Source organism: Trichogramma pretiosum, unplaced genomic scaffold, assembly GCF_000599845.2.
Source record: "Trichogramma pretiosum strain Unisexual culture from Peru unplaced genomic scaffold, Tpre_2.0 scaffold51, whole genome shotgun sequence".
Classification (NCBI taxonomy): domain Eukaryota; kingdom Metazoa; phylum Arthropoda; class Insecta; order Hymenoptera; family Trichogrammatidae; genus Trichogramma; species Trichogramma pretiosum.
In genome coordinates, this window is record NW_019641226.1 from 1,120,161 (window position 1) to 1,139,161 (window position 19,001).

Genomic DNA, 19,001 nt, shown 5'->3' on the forward strand with positions numbered 1-19,001 from the left:
CTCTCTGTTGCCATGCAGCCTCCATGCATATTGGTACCAAAGTGTGTAGCGAGCCGATCCCGTGTATATAAGCTACTCTCGCTTCTTCCGCTCCGTTTCCTTCTTCGTCGGCTTTCTGCGTGCATGGCTCGATGCAAGCCTCCTTCTTTGCCCCCCCTGTATACCTGCACAGCTCGCTCGCGACTAATGACAAGCGCGCACAGCCTCGCTGTATAGTAGCTAGTCTCGAACACCTACGCCTCCGCACCGACGGTCCAGCACTTGACTTCTCTATATACCTATTCCACGGACGCGCATTTTACCTTTGATTTTACGGCTTGAATTACTCTCGCTACCTCCATCTGCCGGTTCGCTTTTACTTTTACTACCCTTTCCGCTTGACTTGCTGAAAAACCTTTTTTCCCTTTTCAAAGCCATCTCCTTATTTCTCTGAAAATATGCAATTATAGAAGACGTTTGCGCTTTCATTTATTACCGACGCAAAGAGAGAATGGTGAACTTGCTCGCCGCTAAAAGTCTGCTGTAAAGCCGACGAGAAAAATCCTCAACACACCCTCGGCGCTGAAAATAAAAGCTCTATAAAAGGGAGAGTAAAAAAATTAAAGATCGATCACGCTCACGCAGTGGAGCTGCACATTTCGAGAATTCTGCCAAAGTCAATAATTGATCGATCGCTCGATAAATAGAAATTGCTTTTCGCACTCATCGAGGAGAAAAATTTGCAACGCCAAAAAGGCCCTTTGTTTGTTTCTTGCTGCAGCCGAGACTCGACATACCGAGGCTTGGTAGCGCGCGCAAAAAAAGCCTAACTAAAACCTATCGCGATATACAAGTACAAAAGCTGTGAAATTACACGTTTCTTCGAAGCAATATCGTTATATTTCCTGCTTCCTTTCATCGCGCGCTATTAAATGCTCAAAGGTGCGATACTCGCGCTTGATTTTTGCTCCTTTCGACGGAAAGGCTCCGCTTTATAATATTTCGTTGGCGCTTATTCGAGGCGTTTCGCGTAATACCTCGTTTCTCTTGTCTTCTCTTTTTTTTCTTTTTCTTCTCGTTTTTTCCTTACCGTCGGCAGATTTTTCACGGCTGATGTTTCAGAACTCCCAGAGCGATCGAGACACCAGCGTTTTTCACCTTAAATCGTAAAGAAAAAAAGTGCACAGAATCCGCGCTCCCCGATAATTGCACTTGACTCCGAGAAGTTGAGTGTTTATATATCGCGAGACTCTCGAGCGGCTGTTTAAATTTAAAATTCGCGCTTCGTGCAACGGCCCGCAGCACATTTTTTTTATGCTCCCTCAAATTCAAGTGAAAAGCCGCCGCAAAATTGGAATTCTGCTTCATTACAATATTCTCTGGCATTTGCGTCGCATTTTTCTCTTTGTTGATTTTGTACTTTTTTTACTTCATATGTTTCTGAAAACTTGTAGATAAAGGATAAAAATAAAAATACTTCTGACTAAAAATTTTACACTTTTCATTAAGTAGATGAAATTTTATCATGAATACAGCCTAAAATAGTGAATTATAAGTATAATATTTCTCTTAGAGTTAGAATATTTAAGCAAAGCCACAAACTTAACAAACAGTATACATAAACTCATATTTCTCTTAAAAATTATTATCTTTTTGTATTCCATGAGATGATAGCCATCTTAAAATTCTATCAAACAATTTTATAACAATGTCAAAATCAATCGATAGAATTGATGAAAACTGTTATAAATTTAGTTGATAGCAGAAAACGTGGTTGGATAACAGGACGATCGCTTTTGTAATTGTTTTTTCTGTTTTTTGTTTTGATTCATTCAGACCTCGTTAACATTTCTTCTTAACAGTTATAAAAACATATTTACTTAACAGCCAGTTACTAATGATAATAACGAAGAAAATCTATTAATGTTAATTTACTTATATATAATATAACAGTTACCTGATTATTGAAGCATACAAATGTAACAATTGATCTTTACTGACTTCTCGTGTTCAATCTATCAAACCAAATACATTCATGTATTTAGGACCTCGTGACAATTGAGAGTCATTATGTACAATCTTTCTACAATTATTGAAACAACTGCTAAAAAAACCATAAAACTTTATTTTTATTTTGGTCGATTTACTTTTATCGTAGAAAATGTTGCCATTGAATACGTAGCCTGAATTTTCTTTAAATAAATTTGGCACAATTCAAATAAAGCGAGCGAAAGTTTAATTTGTATTTTAATAATAAAAATTTTATATTGTTATGAAACATATTCATTTCAACATTTATTAATCAAACTGTTTTATATAAATATGTTTTTGACTGTCCATGTTTACTATACTACAAATGTATACATTTTAGATCAAATTTTGTATTAATAAAATAATCAATAAAATAACATTTTTAATTTTCCTCTTTTTAAAAATGAAAAAAACACTAATCTAAAAAATTTTACGGCATTTTGATGTTTAGAGTATTTTTCGTATAACGTCAGGTGTTACTGGTATATTATATACATTCACACATAAAGAAGTATATATATATTTACATATAAACAAATGGATTTATATGTACATACATATATTTCATGCTAGTAACATAAAATCGGGTAATTTACATTTGTTTCGTTAATTATACATCTTAGCTTTGTACAAAGGTGATGCGTCAACTATTCATAGTATGACTTATGTACAATTTTTATAATTTTAAAAAATATTTTCCAAATATTTTATTATTAAAATGATTAAACTTTTTAGCACATATTAACTTGATCCAATCAATATATAATCTAAAAAACGGAAGAGCAACTTTTCAGTCTAAAAGTAAGCATATGGTAGTATAACACCCAGACAGCGAGAGAAATCAATCAGATTGAGTTGGAACATCAGGACATACATTTATTATGATAAAAAAAACATCTTTGTTCACAAATTCATAATAAAGAAACCTGTTTTTTTTCGGGTTATTTATCACAATTAAAACAAATATGTCCTTTATCGATCTTACAGTTTAAATGTTTTTTGATCCAAAACAATTATCAACATACGGGTACATGAAACGGAACGTAGATCAGAATGCCATTACAAAAGTTACTAATCACAATAAAATATGAAGCTTTAACAGCTCTATACTTTTTGATAACTGTTTAAATTCGATATAATTAATATATAAAAAAATGAAAATAACTATAAAAAAAAATTCAATTCATGGCACTCTTTTCAAAATTCGTTTCTTCTTCATATATGTAAATCCCAATTATATTTATTTATTACGATTAACGAACAATTAACGAAAACGCATAAACATGCCTACATATGTTCACGTAAACTTGAATTTACTATCATTGCTCAAACTAAAAATTAGTATTCCATACGCAACCTCTCCTTTATTCGTGAAGTACATCATAAAACTTTTCTTAACAAAATTCATCTTAAACATAATATCATAGCATAAGAAAGAAATATTCTGTCCATATAATTTTATGATTTTAATAATAATGTCAATTGTATTTTATATTTACATTTTTACAATGCATAAAATTTTTATGTAAAGTGCATTTGCATCCAAAACAAAGGCTTCTCAAAATCGCTAAATAATTTCAAAACTTTTCTTTCTTGGTTTTTAATTACTGATAAATTGATTTAAATTATATCTGATTTTAAAAATTATTCTCATAAATATATTGTAATATACCACGCTAATTTGCCTGATCTAATGAGTTCGGAATCAATTGAAAAGTCGTATCTAATTGTTCGAATTAATAAAATTGATTTAAATAACTGAAAACTTTGCCTATCACGAGTACTTACTCATGTGGATGTAATTAATAACTTTATAATAAAAAGTTGTATAAAATTATAAAAATTCTTTTTATTAGGATATAGGTAGGTATTCCACCTTTATTGACGTATAATCATTAATGAGTACTGACAAAGTTTTTTGCCATATTTTGAGTGTTTTAAAATCACGAATATAATAATATGAAAAAAAAGTAAAAATATGTTTTATTTTTGAGGTTTTTGGTACGCCACACATTCAATCATTGTTTCAATATTTTCAATAGAATTTATTTAATTTTCTAGCAAAATAAAATTCATCTGATTTTATAAACAATAACAGATTTTCAATAATGATGTTGCATTATAAACTAAGCTATATAAACTACAAAATTAACAGAAAATACATTAAAAGTCTTTTAGATGTACAATAACCGACATATAATATAAAACAGTGACAAAATTAGATTTTGCGTTTTTAAAAGTATAAGCTTAACATATTTGCTATAACAACTTTAGGAATTAGTAATTCATTATAATTTCGTATAGTAAATGGTATAAATTTTTCATAATTAATAACCTTCTATGAATTTCTTCATGTCTATACAATATCTACAAGATAAAATCTAATAAATTTCTGATAATATTGATATAACTTTATAATAATCTTATAATATATCATTAGTTTTCAACGAGTAGAAGTATTTCAATTTTTCTCAACATATTTTACAAATACCCATAAAGAAATTATGTATCTTTGAATTATTGCTTTAAGATTCCATAGAGATCTTATTTCAAAGACACAATAATTTTTCAATCTCTTATAAAATTTGCGTACATATTTAATATGTATTAGTTGAAAAAATATGACGCCTGTTGCATTAGTTTACCAATTTTTGTGAAATGCATTTATGATTATAAATACACTAATTCAGGTTTTGACTTTTCATTTTTGTGGTATAAATTAACAAGTATGATTTATTGAACTCTGAATTTGTATTCTTTTTTGTTTCATTTTTTATTGCACTTCTTTCTCCTTTTTTTCTATCTCTTTCTCTTTCTTTTGATCTCGCGTGCATATATACATAAAAGAGTTTAGTGACAGACAAATTTTAAAAATTGATATGTGGCGAGAAAATGATAAATCATTTTTCAGTAGTTCAATAAATCATAATTACCCCTAAAATTTTATGGTATTTTGACTATACTAAACGAAATGAATCACTCATTAGACACTTCAGACTTTGGTATACATTTGATAACAACACTTTACTACCCTCTAACATGCTTCGAATACCTGGTATTTTCATAATATACTTCATTCCAAGGTCTTTTGCGACTTCCTTCGAAAGCAGGTCGACGAACAAATTGTTGTTTTTCAATGTTTTCGTTAAAACCTCTGTATGATTTCATGTTGTTCTGGCTATAATTATTTGCTATCCTTTCATCAATCATTTCGGATTTAAATTCACCTTGGAGAGCGGATGTGCAAACACCTGCGAGATTAAGAAGGGCGTCAGCACCTTCAGCTATTTTTCGTTGCTCATCCAAATCTTCCTGACATATAGGAGTCGCTGACACCATCGGAGATACAGGAGCCATTGAAGGAAGTGGGAGAACCTCCTCTTTACGCATGCTGTAAGAGAAATTATTTATTTGTGACATGGTAAAAATATCAAAATTTAGAGAAGAAAAAATTTCATATAATTCGAATAACTTACTTTTCAAGTCTTACAGAGGTAATCAAACTGTAAGTGTGGTCTTCAGTTGAACTTCTAGTTATAACCGGTACCATTTTACTTTCCGGTTTTTTCTTTTTTTCTGAAATAAAAGAATCAAATTAATTTTCATGTTGTTTGAATTGATAAATGTTTCATTAAAGATAAAAACCTTTATTGTTGTTGAGAACAACCGGACCGTGTTTAAAAGACAACATTGCCGCAGCAGCTTCGTCGATTTCGCTATCAACTTCTATTTTTGAGTTTTCTTCAACGGTCGTGGAGGCTAGTCTTTTGGATAAGTAAGGAAAAAGTACGGGATCAGGAAGCCTAGTATTATTGTTCGTAATAATGTTGGTAGTAGTCGAGGTAGTTGTTGTTGTTGCGGCTGTTGACTTACGAATAATTTTTTCAGGTAATGAAATTGTAACTGGTGTAGAGCCATTGGAGATGTTAGGAGGTGGTAAGGGGGCACGCTGCATGGCTTGAAGGAGATTCGGTCGGAACTGTGCATCGACCATCCATAACGACCCTTTGCCAAGATTCTGAAAACAATTTTTAATTTGTTATAATTATTTTTTGAGAAAATCGTAGAAAAATAATTCTGAAACTCACTGGTGATTTTTCAACTTTGCGGAAGCACTTGTTGAGACTGAGATTGTGCCTCACGGAGTTTTTCCAGCCCGTAGGCGCTTGTCGGAAATACGGAAAGTGTTCAAGTATCCACGCATAAACTTCCTTAACGGGGAGTGCTTTGAGCGGACTATCTTCAATTGCCATGAAGATGAGGCAAGAAAATGAATATGGCGGTTTACTATTCTTGTGCAGGTATGGATCATAGGGTATATGATTTGGATGTTTGTTACGAGTTGGTTGAGGTAGATTAAAATTTGTATTATTATTATTATTATTATTATTATTGTTAATGCTGTGATTATTGTTGTTGTTGTTGTTGTTAACGACTATGTTACTGTTAATGTTGTTATTGTTATAACGGGCCTTGTATAGGACATTATTCTGCATCGACACATTTTTGAAATTTTTGCTCTGAATGTCATCTTGAAAAATGTCAATCTTCAAGGCAGATGGCGATGAAGTCCTTTTGTTGTTATTAACGTTGACGTCACTGCTCACGACGTCAAAGTAACCATCAACAGGCAACTGGTTAACGTTAAAATTAGCGTAACAATCATCAGAGCTCGATACGGAATTTGTGGTCTCCGAAACATCCAGACTGTCCTCGCAGAACATGTTGCTCTCCACATCGTTGGTCTTTGTACTTCTTTCGATAGTTATAACCTGCTCCTCTTGCAAGCCCTCGTATTTTTCCTTCTGCTGCCTCTCAGAAATATCCAGGCTTTTGAGTATATTTTGCTGATGCAACCAGCTGAGCGAGGTGAGATCGTCATCGCTGGCGGTTCTCTCTTCGTTGCCACTGTTTGGTTGCAAGCTCTCGGGCCTCATTGTTACGACTTCTTCCTCCGTCGTACTACTCTCCTCCATCAAACAAGTTGACTGATTCTGATCGCCTTCCCTTGACTTACAAAAATTATAAACATTGCTGATCGTTTTAGAGCTCATCTGCTCCTCAGACGGGGCAACGGGCATAGCAACAGATGCTTCAGCACCTCCGCTGTCTACGTCTTGAGCATCGGGTCTATCTGGTGCCATATTTGATTTAACCCACTCCTCCTTCAAACTTTTGACACTGATAAAAAAAAATTTCATTACAATTGCAATTGCTTTTATATCCTTACGACATATTCATTTTTTATTATTAAAAATTAGCTTAAATTATTCAATACACAATTACTTAAAAATTTAAGTAAAAATTCAATCTAATTAATAGGTGGAGTGCAGATAGATTTAGAATTGAGTCGTTTAAATTCAAAGACTTTTCCGAAACAATTCGCAGTCGTCTGACATTGTAAACATATATAGTGCTTAAAAATCGTCATTTTCATTATATTTTATTCAATCTCATCTCAAGAAAATTTGAAAATTCATTTTAAAACAATAAAAATTGAAAAATGTGAATTTTTTTGTGCGCATACTACGGAAATTTTTTTCCTGCAATATCAGATAACCGTTTCAAAAGGGCTTGCGGGTTGTTTACTAGGCGCATGTTGAATATAGTTTGCCTAAGTTTTTTTCATAATTTACTATAGGTTCCCTAATAAGATTAAACGGAAAGTTTATCTACATCAATTTTGCATACAAACACGAGGACAATAAGTCAATACACTTAAACCGACTTATGTGACGCAGACTTTTCATTTCTTTTTAACATTCATGGATTACGTAATATCGATGGTAGAAATCGTTACATTAAGTCATTTCCAAGACTTTTTTTTATTCAAAAAATAAGTTTAAAATAGCTAAAGCCGTCTATAATATTTATCAATGGGACTTCGAATTTCAATTATTACCGTTTGTTTTTGTAAAAGTAAAAGTTGATAAGAATATTCGAAAATATAACAATAGCAGTTAAAGTTTGGTATGTAAGTGAAAAATCATGACAGTTTATGATTGCGTGCATGCAAAGATCGTGAAAAAAGTTGGGAGAATTTTAACGATTAATATGGAGCTTCGGTGTTCTGTGGCCTACTTTATTGCCGTATAACTATAACTGTTATATATACACAAACAAGGAGACGACGCGCATTTACATAACCTATCGATAAAAGATGCACGAACCCGAGCACGCAAAAGCTCGACGCATCATCGTGCGAACTTTAACATGCACGCGAATGCGCTTCTCTTACACACCATGACGTTTCAGAAAATGAGAGACGCGCAGAATAGACCATGTACGAGCAAACGCCAGAGGCTCTCTCGCCTCGTTAATTGCGCAAAAAATATTGACAACTTAACCTATAAGATGGCGAACGTGTGTATGCACCAGTTCAGCGGAAAATAACAAAAACATCAACAGCACTAACGACAACGTGCGAACGCTTCCTTCTTACATATTGATTGAAATTTTGAGTTGTTTAGTTAAATGCATTGCTACAGTTCGAAAATTTGATATTGTCATGCTGTCGATATGTTTGTATAATCAAGATAATAATGCAAAATTTGCATGTACCTGGAAAGTGTATGATTTTTTGGCGCAAATTCCGGAAATTCCATTAGTTGTTGATAAACATATATAATATGACTCTTTTGTATAACCCTTCAGAAATATTGCCCCAGAGAAAATGTCATGATCGCGTGCATCGTGTATGCACCAATTGTCTTGCATCGATTACTGTTTACGAATTCGCATTGCAGCTTCGGTCTGGTAGCCGCACAACTGGCCTATTCAAATCAAAAAGTTCACTATGCGTGCGGGATGACGGTGTTTTCGTCGCTGCAAAGCTCGAAGAAAACCGAGCGAATCATTTGGCGAACTGTGCTGATGTACTAATGGCTGATGCAAACACACACGCGTAATGAAGTCGGTAAGAGGAGAAACGGCAGCAGCAGCCGCAACAGAGGCACGCGTGTGTGCAGTCGAGTCGGCCATAGATTTGCCAAGGTATAGGCAGGAGTCGCATGTGCAAGTGCTTGCAGTGGCCCGCAAGGCCAAGCTTGCAACTTGCAGCTAGAGCCGAAAAATCGTCTCGAACGAAGCGTTGCTCCGAGCAACGCGACATGCATTCCCGTATCCTCGGTTACACATTATCGAAATACTTCTGCTGCATTTGAAACATTTTTCATCCTATTTTCGCATGTGAAACTTGACGCAATTTCTTTTTTACATATTTTTCTTTTTTGGTGCTGTAAAAGGTCAAGTTTGTACTTTATATTCAAGTTTTCTGATTGTATAGTGTATTCATAGATGGTATTCGTAGATGCCCATGTCAACGTGAAAATTGAGCTTTTAATCTCGTTTTCTGAAGCATTTTCTAAATTTTTTTTCTAAAAGAATTAAAGTTGCGCTGGAGAGTATCAAAATAAAGAACCTTTTAAAAAATTGTTTAGTTATGATTGTTTCTGAAAACGGAATAGAAAATTTGATTTTTACGATGACTTTGGGGTCTTTATAATACGTCACGAAATCAAAAATTTTTTTCGTAAAATCTAACCTAAGCTTTGTACTCGAGATAAACATATTTTGAAAGTGGCATATACATATTTTACGTGGTTGTAAATGTTTTAAAATTTATATTTATTTCAAACACGAGTACTGAACTACTGTTGTTAACAAACGAATGTATTATTTAAAAAAATTGAAGAAAACAAAAATACAACAACAAACATGATAAAGGTTTTTTTCATATAACCACACTTTTGATATCATACAAATTTCAATAAACGTCAAGATCCAATTCCTTCACACGAGCATTTTCACACTAATTCAACTATGATTCGGAAATAAATAAATAATATAAATAAAACTTACAGGTAATAGTTTTTATTGCGCTTCATCTCTAAAGAAGAGACCATGATTGCACGCTTCGTGGGTGTGTGATGATGTGTTAGTTTATCTCTATCTCTTGCCAACAAAACATGTAATACACCTAACTTCAAAATCAACTTAAAATTCTCGAAGTTTTGAATCCCATTACTAAGATATAAGTTAGATAACGAGTCGAAAATCGAAATAGTCGAAATCTTAAAATGAAGTTTTGCGCACGCGCACAAGTAAAATCGTCTGCTACATAGTCGTTTGTTTTCATGGATCGTGAAACAGTGACGAGTCCCAATCCAAAACGACATGCGACCATGTTTATGTTATGTAAGCTTCGCATGTAAACACTTTTATTTTTGATCGAGAGGAAGAGTTGAAAAAACCGTAAACAATTGCATTACTATCAGGCTTTAGCTGATGAATATAATAATTTTGTAAACAGATGATTTCAATTATAGACAATTAAGTAAATATTAATATTCGGCAAATCAAATTTTGGTGGATGAAGCTTCGATTCAAAAAAGTTGGTAGAACTCGAATGCCGTGTCATGCGCATTAAAAAAAATGAATGAATACACATGTGCAGTTAGTTAATCATTAAGGGGAACATCGTCATTTGAGCACATTTTTTTGAAAAGCTACTATGAATAGGTGACACATTTCATTTAATATTAATGGTAAACAGGTAGAGGAAAATTCAACACCACGTTCTACCGGAAAATTTCTCGTTTCAAAATTGTAAATTTATTTCTAGAATGTAAATGTTTGATAATATTTTCGAGTTAAATCAATGAAAACCATTTTTGATTCAACACAGTGACAAGACAAAATTGAGTTTTGAATTAAAAAGTTCTTACATTTAATTTAATTTAAATTCAGTCACGATAATGATCATGTTACCTATTACAAATTTATTAGTCAGGCGTGATAAAATTTAATGATTTTCGAATAGACTAGTTGAAAACAATACACCAAAAAGCAATCACTCATTTTCATTATGCACAGTCTAAATAAATTATGGCAGCTAATCCAAGACATTTCAAGAAAGGTTTAACATTTCGGTGCGTGATGTATAATATTCGCGTTCGGGCCGCTTCGCAAATCAGCCACATGTGGCGTTTCTGCGAAACTCTTGTCGACTCCGATGTTCGAGATTTACGTGCAAAAATGGCTACACAGCTTTGAGCACTATATATGTATACAAAGTCGCTATTTCTATTTACACGGCGTCTCGTAACTGTTTTTTTCAAACCCCATTGAAAAATTGATGAAATGGCACTGAAAAAGTCTTGGCGATCATTGCGAATAATCGCTAGTATCATGCTTTTTATATTAGAACAAGGAATAATCGCGTTGCAAAAATGTTGAGGGTTATGTGGTCGCGAATATTTATCGCTGCAATACTTTAACGCGGAGAGAACAGAAAAAATTGATTGAAAAAAACTTGAATAAATCGTAGTCTTGATAGTCGATTGTATTCGATGTTTATTGTCACTAATTTACCGATTTTATAAGTCACAACACAAGCGGCGTCTGTGGCACACGTTTGCACAAAAACAAGCTACGAATTTTCCCGATTGTTGAAACAAATAAATAGTCAATAAAAATTCAATAATGTTTATGTACTCACGGTTGTAATTGACAAACCAATGGTTTCACATCAACAGATTACTTAGCAGCTACAGATGAAAAGACCATTCGCTTATACGTAAGAGATAGACGTGCAAAACGTATGTAATGTATATAACTACACATGCCAATAATGTACACTGATGTTACAGACTTGCTGCGAATGTATATATGTATATAAACTCACTGTTGAGTCGGATAATATTAATTAAAATTAAACGAGCGAGATTGGCAAGCTGCGCACTGCGCAGATTCTGTGCTTTGCATTGGGTGACGAGACTTGAGACTTGAGTTTTGCTGACGATTGACGATGGACGACGGACTTTTACAGGTCTGTTACACTATGAGCTTCTTGTGGTTGATTGCCTCAGCTTGCGAAGCTTCTCATCATTGTAGACTTTTCGCACAAACCATAGGTAACTATGTAGCCTACATACTACAGCTGGTCTGATACTCTACTAACTGACAGTAAAGCACCATACATATCGTTACTTTTAATCTAACCTATATTTTGACTTGTTTGTTTTCATTTGGAAGATTTTGTCGCGCAAGTTTATGTTTGGAGTTTAGTTTTGATTATGAGTGGGTGGATTGTAGAATACCACAATACTAGATTTTTTTTTATTTACGTCACATTGAAATATGACCGGATGAAAACCTTCGACGATTTATATTTATTTAAATTAATTTTAGTAAAACATTTAATCCTGTCTGTGCATAGTTCTGTTTATATACTGAAAAGTAAAAAGTTTATCAGTAACTTTTCATTTTATTTAATAACTGATTGTACACTTTATAAAAATTATAAATTAAATTCTGCATACTAAATTTAATTATTATTAATTTTGAGATTAATTAATCTTATAAAACACGAGTATCAAAAAATCAGGAAACTAGAAAAGATTAAATAATTTGAATAACTTGAATACTTTTAAAAAGAGGACGAAAAAACACATATTCTTGTGGATTTCATGTATTTTGACGAAAAATGATTATAATTTGAATAATGCATGATTTTGTGTATCATTTATGAATTTAAATACGATTAAATAATTTAAATTAATTTTAATGATTAAAATAGGATGATCTAAAAGAAAACCAAAGCAACTTCATTTTTAAATGCCCATCTTAGTTGTTTATTGCGCAGAACGTTCTGCTCATCTGTCAGATTGGACTACTTAGCTCAGTGTACTTGGCTAGTGGACTTGCATCACGATGTATAGTAAAATGTACTATACAAGGCGCAATAGCTAGTGGACTGCTGCTGCTACAGACAGTGCCCAGGTGCACACTTAAGAGTGGAAAGACTCAGTATCCGCGCATATACATGTACAACTTTCTTCGTGCGTAAATATAGATATACAGTTAACGGCTCGTGGCGGCTCATGGTTGATTCGCTTCCGTTGTGGCTGGCCGTTGATTCGCCTCGACACTCATCAGCCATCGTCTTCTCGTCAATTTACTCCAGGTTAGTCCCCAAGTGAGCATTAGAGATAAGAATAAAAAGCACCGTTCCTTTATCTATCGCTCTTGCGATGCAGTTCTTTGTTTTGCGCAGTTCTTCTGCCATGTCACTTTCGCTTTCGATTGTCTCTTACTCCCTCTATCTTTCTCTCTCTCTCTCTCTCTCTCTCTCTCTCTCTCTCTCTCTCTCTCTTTCTGTTCTGACTTCTGACAGTGTTTACTCACTGAACTCAGCTGTCTATTTTGTATGCATGTATATGCGCGTAAAATAATTATAAGTGCTAAAAAAAGTTTAATTCATTAAAAAATTAAATGATTTCTCAGTGACTCGTAGTTTCTTCTGACAATAAATGTACATAAAGTATATCTGTATGTTGTGCATCGCAAGTGTCTGTGCAAAAGAGTGCAATAAATGTATTCTTCAATTTTAAAAGTACAATCCATCATTAATTGATTTTTCAATTGAGTATGTATGCATTTCTTGTTAGCTGATTTAGTTTAACTTTTTGTGCTTAGCAAGGTTAGATACTTCTTTAAATTTATGAATTTGAAATTATTATGCAAGTGGCTATCTTTAATACTGACCTTGTATACACTGCATCAAAAATACATACAATAATTTGATTGCTCTATTTGGTTTTCCTTGTTAAATAATTAATCAAATTTATTTGCTTAAATCAATTGAAATTGTGTGTCTACTTATATTTTATTATTTATTGAATAGTAAATATGGAGCTTAATAAGAAATGCAGTAATATAATTGCAGTAATTAATTCTATTGATGTAACACAGTTGTTTACATAAACTCTAGTTTCATCACAATGTCAAAAGCCTTTCTTATGTTAAAATTATTTATTAAAGATATTAACTATATACAAACTATATAGAAAGAACAAAAAATTCAATAAAATTTGATGTAATATACTTCAATAGCTTTGATAAATTCATTTACATTAATCGGAGCCCATAAATCATAGTTTTTTTCCATGTAAACCAATAAAATATAGCAATTGATTTCACTGATCGTTTGTATATGAACTAAATAAATAGTTTGTACTTTCTCCAAGATTGATAGAATATTTTATGCCATTATTGTGTAACTTAATAAATTGTACTTCTACGCTTATAAAGTACAAGTGAACTTTTCAAAAACCAAATCAAAGTTTTAATATTATTTAATGACATTTATTGAAATTTAACATAAATATGAAATATTTCTGAATAAGTAAAGTAATTTAGAATGATTATAATATTTTATACGATTTTTTGCATTTCAGAAAAAAAGTCGCGCAAAAAGCATGAGTGCACTGGATCGCCCAACAAACAACTATTTATGGCGAAATCTCAAGTTGGACTCGACAAGGCCGGCCATAATGGAAAGCCTAGAAAGCTTGTCATTTTGCAATCGTGACGAGAATACTTCCATTAACAATTCTTCCTTCCAAAGCAATCTTACGCAGCACAGCTTCAATCCAATGCATTCCGAACAAAGCTCCAAACTCATGAAACTCAGCGATATTTTACAAAGTTTTTTACTCATTGATGGTAACGAATACCTCAAGGTAATATTTATCAACAAATAATATGTTTAGAGCAAAACATAACTCATTTTCGTGCTTCAGGTATCAAGCGCCGAACAATTCATTCAAAAGCTCCAGTGCGCCGCTAATGATCTCAAAGTTAAAGTAGTCTCGATATTCGGCAACACAGGCGACGGCAAAAGTCATACATTGAATCAAACATTTTTCGGCGGTGCCGAAGTTTTTCGTACGTCTTCCGAGCAAAGTTCCTGCACCCTGGGTGTTTGGGCAGCTTTTGATCCTCATCTGAACGTAGTTTGTCTCGATACCGAGGGTTTGCTCGGCATCACTGATCATGAAAATGCTCGAACTAGACTACTTCTCAAGGTTCTCGCCGTTTCGGACATAGTAATTTATAGAACAAGATCCGAACGTTTGCACAAAGATCTGTTCACATTTTTGGGAGCGGCTTCTAGAGCCTACAGTCACTACTTCCAGGCAGCTTTACAGGCTGTAAGTCTACGAGAAGGCATAGCAAATGCTGTCAATACTCTTGGTCCGAGTGTAATTATTTTTCACGAGACACGACACACTCGTCCTTTGAAAAGCAGTGAGTATTTTTTTATTTTATATTCAAAAGTTTTCGTGAGATTGAGTAAAAACTTTTTTTAGATGCTAACGAGAGCGCAGAAGATATTTTACGTGAAAGATTTGCTCAAACAAAATTAGAGATCGAAGCATTCAGTTCAATCAAGTACGTAGGCGTTCAGACGATCAATCCACCCACGGAGTACGAACCATTGAGGTTGGCCGTTCAAAATGAACTGATGAATACAACGGTTCGCTCAGCAAGAAAGCCCCATTTGGTTTATCACACATTGAAAACCCTCAATGACAAGTTTTCCGGTGAAATCGAAAATACATCTACCATATTGTTTCCCGATCAGTATTTTACCTGCCCAGTGAAATGTTTCAGTTGTGGGTGCAGGTGCCAAAACAGTATGGGCCATGTACGCGAGGGCAAACCTCATGCCAACGATGGCAGGTAAGTTTTCTATTTTTTTTTTTTTTTTTTTTTTAATTAAATTCAGATACTACCGTAACATACTTTAATATTTTTCAGATGTAAATATCAACATCAGTACGAAAATCTAGTGTACGTTTGCAAGAAATGTCATTCCAACGGTAACGAAGTTATTGTAACCAGTCGCATTCAAACACAAAACGATAACAGTTGGTATGGATTAGCCAAATATGCATGGTCGGGTTACGTTATCGAGTGTCCTCACTGCGGCGAAATTTATCGCAGTCGGCAGCACTGGTTCGGCAATAAAAGCCCAGAAGATTCGGCCGTAAGAAGTGAAATCACACACGTTTGGAGTTTGGTAAGCTGATGGATTGTTTGTTATTATTAATATTTTTTTTTGTGGAAAAAGTAGAAAGTGTCGATTATTTGGTATACTTGTTTCCTCAGACGAGCCCAACATCGCAAAACACAGCACAAAGAGTCGTCGATGGAGTTTCGTATATCACGGAAGCTGTTACGAGTGTTTCCTTACAACCGACCAAAGCTCTTACGGCTTGGGTGACGGATCAGATAGCACCAACCTACTGGAAGCCGAACAACGAAATTCACCAGTGTCACAAATGTAAAAAACCATTTCTACCGACTGACTCGAAGCATCATTGCCGATCTTGCGGTGAGGGATTTTGCGCACCATGCTCGTCCAACAGTCGTTGCGTACCGGAACGAAATTGGTTCACGCCGGTACGCGTTTGTGACGACTGTTACGATCCTGACGCCAATGCCAATTCTACAGAGAAAATCGAAGAAGTACCGGTTCGTGATGTAACTCAAGACGTCAGCGTGAGAAAAGTGTCGGAGCATGTAGTTTCTACCTTCAGCGCAGTCGGATCGGTTTTGACTTACTCCAAGTGTAAGTCCATTCTACAAATAGTCACAAAAAATAGTTTTAACACGTTGAATTCTTTTTACAGCACTCATCAAAGATACGGCTAGACCTAGCTATTGGATACCCGATTCAGAAGTCGAATATTGCTGTGTTTGCGAGGAAACTTTTAATGATCTTCTTCCGCTGCATCACTGCAGGGATTGTGGACGAGGTGTGTGCGAGGACTGCTCAAAAAATCGTAAACGCGTGCCACGTCGTGGGTGGGATAACCCTGTGCGAGTCTGCGATGCATGTGTTAAGATCGACTAGCATTGGGATTTTTTCGGGCTGAATAGGTGATACGATTACTCAGATGATTTGTTTTGTTTCTTGTAAGTTGTTTCGGTTGTACTATGATTTTAATTTCTTTTTGAAACATCGCTGTTTCTATTTTATTGATTTACTTGTAACCGGTATAATGTAATTACTAAGTTCTTTGTTTAAATCTCGAATAAGACCGATTCAACTTTGAAATTTGTAATGTATAATATCCGATTGTTTTATGAAAGCATTTACATTCAAAGTGTTCTTTTCTATTTATTAGAAATTTGTTAGTAGCTATTATATATATAAAATATATATAATGAAATATATATAATGATATATTCAGGTATCTTAAACTTGTACACTCAATTGTAGGTGTAAAAGAAACTTATCCGATTAGTTTCTCATTTATACAATAGCTCTGTAGATTATTTTTTAATTATAAAAAATATAACAGAGAACACACGAAATTAATATGAAAAATAAATGAAATATATTTTTTCACAAACTGTAATTTACTGTATATTGTATTTTTATGTGCAATGAACTATCGTTAAATGTTTCCACATTTAAATATCTGGTGTGATAGAATTATCACTTAGATTAAAATTAATAACTAAGCTCAGATCTGTATTTATGTACCTAATAATAGCTTAGTATTGTATTAGTTGTGTACATTGTAGACCAAAGTTTTCGAACGATTAGTTAAATATATAGCAATCGCAATTCACATGTAGTCGACTAGTATTAATTAAAAACAATGTTTTAAAATGAATATTAGGAAAAATTAGTATTTAAAATATATTACTATGCTTAAAATGTCAACTTAAGATCTAAATTATTAGAATAAATAGTAATTGTTTGTGAACCCTTTATAGATATGAATAATAAGGTAGTCTACATAAGTACTTCATAAATCATCTATATGAAAAAAGGAAATCATAATTCAATCTGAGCTAAATGCTGACTGAGTCAAAAGAGCAAATATGTTTCAAAAACTAGGCTGTGAAAAAATGCAATGATATTGAAAAAGTAACGTAGCGTACAAATGATAACCACTGACTTAAGTACCATTTCAATGATAATTACAAAAAAGTTTTTCAAAATTATCTTTGTTTTGGTTGTCATTAAAAGTTGAAAATACAATTCAAACAAAATTAAGTATAAGAATTAGTATTACAATCATTTTGAGATCAATTGTCTTTCATAATGAAAAATAAATTCTTGTCATAAAAAAGTTTGAATGTCTTGTTATTACATCAATTTTCAGGGTCCAATAAAACAAATCCTTTATAGATTTTCCTATTTTATTTTTTCGCATATTTTGCTTTTCATTTTACACAATCTTATAATTTGTCGATTAAACTAATAAATAAGAGGTGAAATGAGAAAAAAGAGACAAATACACGCAATAGCCAAAGAGTAATGACATTAAGAGTAATATGCGGGATGACCAGGTTCTTCTGTTCTATATTCGTTACATTTTAAATATTATAATTATTATAATTATACAATTACAATGTAAATTAAATTTAAAAGTATATCATAATATATTATTCTTTTGCATGCATAAATGTAATGCCAAGCAAAAGTGTCGAACTTGAAGTTCGTTGTGAATATGTTGTTTATTTTTTTATTTATTTAAATTAAATTATTTTTATGACGACGTGTGACATGATGATAGTCGATCTTATTTTTTCTCTATTCAATGATTCTAACGTCGTAGAAAATGTACTGTAATATTATGTATTTTATGTACAAATATTAAAAAGCGCTGATTTATTGCCCAAAATCAATACAAGATTGTATAGTATACAAGCTCAGCAATTGATTTTTTACGCTTGTTTTATTTTCAAAAGTTTCGTTATAGCATTAATGATACAAACAGAAAATACTATCGTACACGACAATAGCGGATATAATGAAACAAATCTTAAAGATTTCAAGAGTAAAAATAAACAAAGAAAAAATTGACAATACCTAAAAGCGTTATAGAAGCAAAACGGTAAATATAATTTTATAATTGCAATATAATGATTTATTTCGTATACATGCAATAAAATTTCATTTCACTTTACCTACGTGTGATTTCGAAAACATGATTTTATTACATATAATGTGTATGGTAGTTCAGCTGCATTAAAAAAGAAAAAATGAATTCATTTTTTTCTTGTATGATATTATAATTCATTTGCTTTTAAGATCTCTCGTAGCTTTGAAAAATATTTATAAAAATAAATTCTTTCCCAAATTCCCTCTGCTTCTCTACTAAATATATATATTTATATGTATG

At 32.9% G+C, this 19,001-nt stretch overlaps 2 protein-coding genes across 3 annotated transcripts; one reads left to right on the forward strand and one right to left on the reverse strand.

Moving 5' to 3' along the window:
• Positions 1-4,864: 4,864 nt before the first annotated feature.
• LOC106660428 (M-phase inducer phosphatase-like) lies at positions 4,865-11,726 on the reverse strand. Of its 2 annotated transcripts, none has more exons than XM_014383391.2 (5): positions 11,510-11,726; positions 6,099-7,191; positions 5,656-6,028; positions 5,487-5,586; positions 4,865-5,401 (listed from the first exon to the last, which is right to left on the reverse strand). In XM_014383391.2, the coding sequence occupies exons 2-5, from the start codon at positions 7,152-7,154 to the stop codon at positions 5,038-5,040; spliced, it is 1,893 nt and encodes a 630-aa protein (XP_014238877.1). In that variant the 5' UTR covers positions 7,155-7,191; positions 11,510-11,726; the 3' UTR covers positions 4,865-5,037. The 2 variants fall into 2 exon arrangements, with proteins under 2 accessions (XP_014238877.1, XP_014238876.1); XM_014383390.2 differs by lacking the exon at positions 11,510-11,726 and adding an exon at positions 8,572-9,207.
• A 923-nt stretch (positions 11,727-12,649) lies between these two features.
• Positions 12,650-17,945, forward strand: LOC106648007 (zinc finger FYVE domain-containing protein 1-like). Its single transcript, XM_014364620.2, has 7 exons — positions 12,650-12,976; positions 14,250-14,534; positions 14,595-15,102; positions 15,165-15,537; positions 15,616-15,877; positions 15,967-16,429; positions 16,491-17,945. The coding sequence occupies exons 2-7, from the start codon at positions 14,271-14,273 to the stop codon at positions 16,712-16,714; spliced, it is 2,094 nt and encodes a 697-aa protein (XP_014220106.1). The 5' UTR covers positions 12,650-12,976; positions 14,250-14,270; the 3' UTR covers positions 16,715-17,945.
• Positions 17,946-19,001: the final 1,056 nt, after the last annotated feature.

Coding starts and splice junctions, on each gene's coding strand:
- LOC106660428 (XM_014383390.2), bottom strand. CDS start 8,615: ATGGAATTTCCGGAATTTGCGCCAAAAAATCATACACTTTCCAG. Junction 7,192..8,571: donor AAAAATCATACACTTTCCAG/GTACATGCAAAT, acceptor TTTTTTTATCAG/TGTCAAAAGTTTGAAGGAGG. Junction 5,587..5,655: donor TGTTCTCAACAACAATAAAG/GTTTTTATCTTT, acceptor CTTTTATTTCAG/AAAAAAAGAAAAAACCGGAA.
- LOC106648007 (XM_014364620.2), top strand. CDS start 14,271: ATGAGTGCACTGGATCGCCCAACAAACAACTATTTATGGCGAAATCTC. Junction 15,538..15,615: donor CCTCATGCCAACGATGGCAG/GTAAGTTTTCTA, acceptor AATATTTTTCAG/ATGTAAATATCAACATCAGT. Junction 16,430..16,490: donor GGTTTTGACTTACTCCAAGT/GTAAGTCCATTC, acceptor TTCTTTTTACAG/CACTCATCAAAGATACGGCT.